Here is a 6,000-nt window from a genome sequence, read left to right as displayed (position 1 = left end):
CTCCTGTGTCCTTCAAGCCATTGGGAGGGGGATTTGGCATGCTTTCTTTATGTAAATTTGTAATCAAGCCCACAGAGCTGTCCTGTACTGCCTGCATGGCTATGAATGATTGCCCAGGTTCAACAAGACAGGCAAGGGAGTCCACGGTGAATAGGGCAGTGTCTGTGGTGTGAGTGGTGTGAGTGGCGGGGGTTGATTCTGCCTCCTGGGTCTTGCAGGTTTCTTATGGCTGGGTGGAGGATGCACATCGAGGGGAACCTCCTTTTTGGATGGTTCACTGGCGTCGATGATGTCCTGGTAAAACGGCTGCATGTATATTTCCATGCCAGAACACCATGGGGAGGAAAGGGGACTGCCCTGGTCTCTCCACTTTTGTGCTGGCATGCAGCGGAGTCCATGGTGAGGGGGGTGTTTGCCGAGGTAGTTCCTTACAATGAAGGCAAAAGGGAACTTCACCATCGGGTTACCAGGTGAACTACATGAAATGTGAAGGGAATACAGCAATCCAAACTGTGTCTTGAAGAGGTATCCCGTATCCAAAGCCTCGAGAGGATGAGCTCATTGAGCGGCTCGGGAAGGCCAGATTCCTCCCCACTCTGCATTTATGCAAAGGGTACTGGAAAGTTCCACTGTCAGAGGCATCAAAGGACTTTCCGCTCATCATTTGGGTTTTTCCAGTGCACTGTAATGCCATTTGGTCAGCAGGGGGCACCAGTGACCTTCCAATGCCTGATGGATGGTGTCCTTCTGGGCGCTGGTTGAGAATGCCTTCGGCACTGATGATGTGGTAGTATCCAGTGACACTTGGGAGGAACTCTTGGCACATGTCAACGACAATGAGAACACGCTGGAATAAAAGAAGCAGGGCTAACAATAAACCCTAAAAACCTGTGCCATTGCACAGTCAGAGGTGCAGTATTTTGGCTATGTTATTGAGAGTGGTGTTGTCAAGGCACAGGTGGGACAGATAGCAACAAACAAGGAAACTCCTGTACCACAAACTAATCACCAGGTTCGCTCGTTCTTGGGTCTGGTCCCTGGTTTATTCCCCAATTCTTCCAGCCGCAGCCTTCATTGACCTCACACGGAAATCTAGCCCCAGCAGGGTGCAATGGACTAAGCTCTGTGGTAGTACCTTCCAGGATCTGAAGGACTGTTTGCGCCAGCAACCCATCCTACGAGATCCTGACTTCAGTCTACCTTCTGCGGTTCAGACCGATGCCTCTGGGGTAGGGCCTGGGGCAGTGTTGCTTCAAGGTGAGCCTGGTGATCAGAGGCCAGTGGTTTACCTCTCTGTCTCCATGTGAAATCCAGTGCTCCACTGTGAAGAAGGAGTGCCTGGCTATAAAATGGGCACTTGACTCCTTGCGGTATTACCTGATGGCCAAGGACTTCACCCTAGACACGGACCACAGGGCTTTGCAGTGGCTCCACAACATGAAGGACAGTCATGGCGGAATAACGAGGCGGTGCTCGTCGTTACAGCCATACCGCTTCACGGTCAAGTGAAAGGCGGGGTCACAGAACGCAACTGCCGACTTCCCTTTTCTCTGGCGTGTTGAGTGTGTGCGTTCGTGCCGTGGGGAAAAACATGGGCCCTGTATTTCAGAATTGGGACAAATTACTATATTTTACATCTCAACGGCGTTGTAGAAGTCTGTATTCGTTGTATGGCCGTGTACAGGTATATGTTGTCGGACATGTAATTCACCATTTGCCCGTTTTCAGCCATAGGAAGCTTCAAAGTGCTCGGCCAACATAGCCTGGAGATAAGGCAGAGCTGGAACTGGGGGGTTACCACCTGAAGTGTGAATCTGTGTATCTGTGTGTGTGTGTGTGTGTGTGTGTGTCAGAGAGGGTGTCCATGCCCCTGCCCCCTCCTCTTTTTCGCTGTTTAAAATATGCGGTGTTCTTTGAGTTAAGTTAGTAAAGTTTGGGAAACTTGGAAGGAAGTAGTTCTGTAACAGTTGGAATTGGGCGTCCTGCATCAGGTCTACATTTCATCTCTGGTTCTTTCGAAATATTCTGCTGTTTTTTTGGTTTCGGCATTTTTGATTTCCTTGGGACAAAAGCTGTGGTTGGTCATTTTCTGATCCATTTCTTGTGTGACTGTACATGTCTGTAACCTGTGTTAATCATTTTAAGGTAGTTGAACCTCACCTTCAGATTAGATGTGAATACTCGTTGTAACTTAATACATTTCTTAATTTTCATTTTTCATTTTACATTTTGATAACGGTTGATCCAAACAGTTTGCTCTGCCTATCAACGAATTTGGAGATTTGATTGATAATTCATACCTTTGATAATAATGACCAAATTAAATCAAATAAATATATTGTACATGTTGGTTACAAGTGAGGTGGTTTAACGGTTGATGCACTTGTGTTCGTTATTCAGAGTGCCTGACATCAAACGAGGGTGTCTACAGTTAAAACTGCTGGGTTCGGAAAATTAAACATTTTTCAATTAATCCTCCCCTGGCTGACATAATTTACCTGGTAAACCAAATAAGAGGGGGCAGGGGCGTGGACTAGCAGGGAGGCTGTAGATACACTTAGAAGGAAGCAGCCATCTCACACAGGAGCAGATGAACAAGAGACACGTAAATGCACTTTCTTTCCTGTACTGACTCAAAAATGTGCACTGCAACACACAATCAGATGGTCAAACATGGCGTGTAGACATAAACATTGTTAAAATACAACAAATGGTTTATTGTATCTCTTTATTTTCATCATAACAAATCATCGCATTTATTTATACATGCATTATCAAGGATGAGCTTGTCTTAAGGTCAGTACATCTATTTGTATTGATGAATCTCAGTGAAACTATGTGAAAATGTGTACAAATACGGGGACAGGACTGGGGACAGTCACAAGAGGATGCTTCACTTCTTCTTGATGAAGAACTCATTGCAGAGCATAGTGAGAGAACACACCAAATGGATGTACTCCTTGAAGTCGACAGTGTTGTCTCCATCTCTGTCCAGCTCTTTGAAAATCTTGTCCACAGCTGACTGGTCTTTGGCTGTCTGCTTAGGTTGTGAGAAGGGTAGACAAACACAGAAGAAGATGAAGAGTTGGAGACAAAGGCAATTTATCATTACTGTGAAAAGGCTTTTAGATTTTGTTATTTTAATGGCTACATGATCCTCCCCTACATGTGATTGGCTATAACTCTTAATATGCACCTCCCACTATGACCTAATAGGTCTCATACACCTCCATATGCCCAGTAATATTAAAAAATGCTGAACTGTCCAAAAAATACCAGGATAGTTATAGCAGCATTGTAATCAGTGTAAGAATTGGTGTCTACATTATAATGTGGGTTAGTATAGGTATCTGTATTGAAGTCATTCAGTGTTAGAAGTGAAATCAATGTCAGCATTGATATTGTTATTGTAATGCATGCCAGTACTGGTATCAGTATTGTAATCAGTATCAGTATTTTGGCACTAATGAGACTGCAAGGCCTCTCACCCCCAAAATTTCTCCCAGCTCGGCCTGGAGCAGGTTCTTCAGCTCATTCTTGGTGAGGGTCAGCGGGTCCCCCTCCTTCCCAGAGTACTTGTGGAAGGCTGTAATGAGCATCACCATGGCTTGCTGGATGTCAGACATGGTGACTGCAAAACAAAAGAAAGGACATAATTATGAGCTTCTCAGCTGCACCTACCAGGGCACTCCACTAGGTGTTGCTAATGAGATGCTTTGTCATCTGCTCAGACCGGAGATTGCTAATCCAGGTAGCAGTTAATGGGCAGATTTGAAGAGAGCGCCTTCTTTCTCGATTGCTCTAATGTGCGCATTTGATACATAGTCTTGATGGTACACATGTGCCCTTCAGATAATGCCATAAGCTCTTTGCTGTGCATTGCCTCAAAGTTGTAAGACTTTAGTTAAGAGTAGTACACTCTAATGAAAACTGCCATTTTAAATGCTGGGGAAGAAGGGGTTAAGCAAAAAAAAAAAAATAGACATTGAGATGAATGGAGGGAGAAGGGAAGTGGATGAGGGGAGGGAGTAGAGAGAAAGAACGAGAGAGGGGCGGGGTTAAAAGGCTCAAGTGGCACTGTGGCAAAGCACGGTTCTCTCTGTGGACAAACAACCACTGCAAACAGCCAAACACAAAGAGTAGGTGGGCCACGCCCACATCACTTTCTGCCTCTCTCTCATTTCCAACCTCTCCTCTTTTTTCACATTCTACTTTCACTCTTTATCTTGTCCCTTCCGTTACACATAGGTAATGTGCTGAATTTTAATATTTTAAATCTCTCTGTCTTTTTCATAGTCTCCCTGGGGATACACACTTACTGGTACTTTTTTCAATATTCATCACATTCACTAAACAATTTTTTCAAACTTGATTTATTTGACTGGGCTATATACTGGCTTTTTTTTTTACTCGCCCTTTCTGTCTTTCCCGCTCTCCCTCTCACTCTCTCTCTTTCCCTCTCTCTCTGTTATCTATCTGCCCTATCCCATAGTTACCTGTTGTCACAGTGACCACCCTGCTTCTCCTGAATCTCTCCCCAATCTCTCTCTCTCTCTGCATTTGGCTCTCTCCCTCCCTCCCTCCCTCCCTCCCTCTCTCCTCCTTCCCTCCCTCTCTCTCACTCTCTCCATCTCACTCTCTCTCCCTCCCTCCCTCCTTCCTTCCTCCCCCCTCTCTCTCTCTCTCTCTCTCTGTTTGGCTCAGTACGCCTGTATGTCCGTAGGGTGCGGCTCACACATGGATACAGTTGCATCCATGGCATCAGCACGCTGTTTCAGCGAAGGCTGAGAACTTTGGGGGGGAAATGAGAGCGGAGGCGAGCGGGAGATCGCAGCTGGAACGTTCGCTAACGCACAAGCCACAATGCACACCTCAGGGACACAGCTCAATATCACAGTTCTGACAACTTTATGCAACATAACTAAAATCAACAAAAACAGTTTGCACAAAGCAGCAGTCATAAAATTAAGGCACTTATTAGTAAGAGAATAATAATAACGTTATGAAGTCCAAGTGAGAAGGAAATAATGATGAGAAGAACCAGCCAGTCACAGCTGTCAGACAACTTAGACTGTGAGAAAAAGGCAAGTAATCAGAAGTACGGACGTGAGCCACGGGATAATATTGAGATGTAAGTATTTTTACTTACCCGGATGTGGAAAGAGTTGCAGAGGATGAACGAGAGTGAAAAAGTAGGAGAGTGAAGGAGTAAAGAGTTGGACATGTGTTTTATATTGCTGTCACCACTCCCTCGATCCCTCCCTCCCTCTTCCTTTCCTCTCCATCCCTCTCTCTCTCTTTTCTCTCCCTGAGGAGGATGCTACTGAAACCACCCTTCTCTACTAGCTTATAGATCATATCTGGACCATATCCAGATCATATATTCTTTCAGTTTTGAAATAGCCTGGTGGGCAATATCAGAATTCAATGTATGTGTATGCATAATTTCCTGTAGTAGGTCCCAGCTTGGTTATATTAAACTAAAAAATATAAATTGTGGATATATAATATATGTACATATATTACTGAAATCAAATTGGTTTCAATTTAACACAGTATTTTGTAATCAGCACTTATGCTAGAAGTTCAAGCAGTTGTATTTGGTTCTGCTTTCAAAGGGCTGGTTTTAATTCATTTCTGTTTGTACACATGCTTACCTACGAACCACATGCAATATTTATTATAATCTTTATGCTAGTTATATGAATAATCAAAATTGGCATGGTTGTATAAATAATCTGCTCTTATTGGCTAGCCATGATTATGGGATTTGTATTTAGTTATTTTGACTCCTCTCACATGTTTTTTTACAAATCCAGTAATTGACAAAAAAATGCATTACAAAATCCTAAATTTACTTAATGTGTTACTAAGGCAACAGATAAATTTCACCAGGAGCAGCTGAGACCTTCATGTGTTTCCCCAGCCTTCCAAGTCATGTGTAATTACTTAATCTATTACCACATTTCTTCTAAAAAACAGACTAGAGAATGTCCAGGT

The 6,000-nt window shown here is 43.9% G+C and overlaps 1 protein-coding gene across 2 annotated transcripts; it reads right to left on the bottom strand.

Annotated features, from left to right (window-relative positions):
- Positions 1-2,711: 2,711 nt before the first annotated feature.
- On the bottom strand, positions 2,712-5,280 carry LOC135261908 (ictacalcin-like). 2 transcript variants are annotated; one of them, XM_064348592.1, is made up of 3 exons: positions 5,150-5,280; positions 3,489-3,631; positions 2,712-3,040 (listed from the first exon to the last, which is right to left on the bottom strand). In XM_064348592.1, the coding sequence occupies exons 2-3, from the start codon at positions 3,624-3,626 to the stop codon at positions 2,894-2,896; spliced, it is 285 nt and encodes a 94-aa protein (XP_064204662.1). In that variant the 5' UTR covers positions 3,627-3,631; positions 5,150-5,280; the 3' UTR covers positions 2,712-2,893. The 2 variants fall into 2 exon arrangements, with proteins under 2 accessions (XP_064204662.1, XP_064204663.1); XM_064348593.1 differs by having other exon boundaries at positions 2,712-3,037.
- Between the last annotated feature and the right edge of the window lie 720 nt (positions 5,281-6,000).

Source organism: Anguilla rostrata, chromosome 8, assembly GCF_018555375.3.
Source record: "Anguilla rostrata isolate EN2019 chromosome 8, ASM1855537v3, whole genome shotgun sequence".
Classification (NCBI taxonomy): domain Eukaryota; kingdom Metazoa; phylum Chordata; class Actinopteri; order Anguilliformes; family Anguillidae; genus Anguilla; species Anguilla rostrata.
Note: the sequence above shows the minus strand (reverse complement) of the source record. Positions and strands in the feature narration are given on the sequence as shown.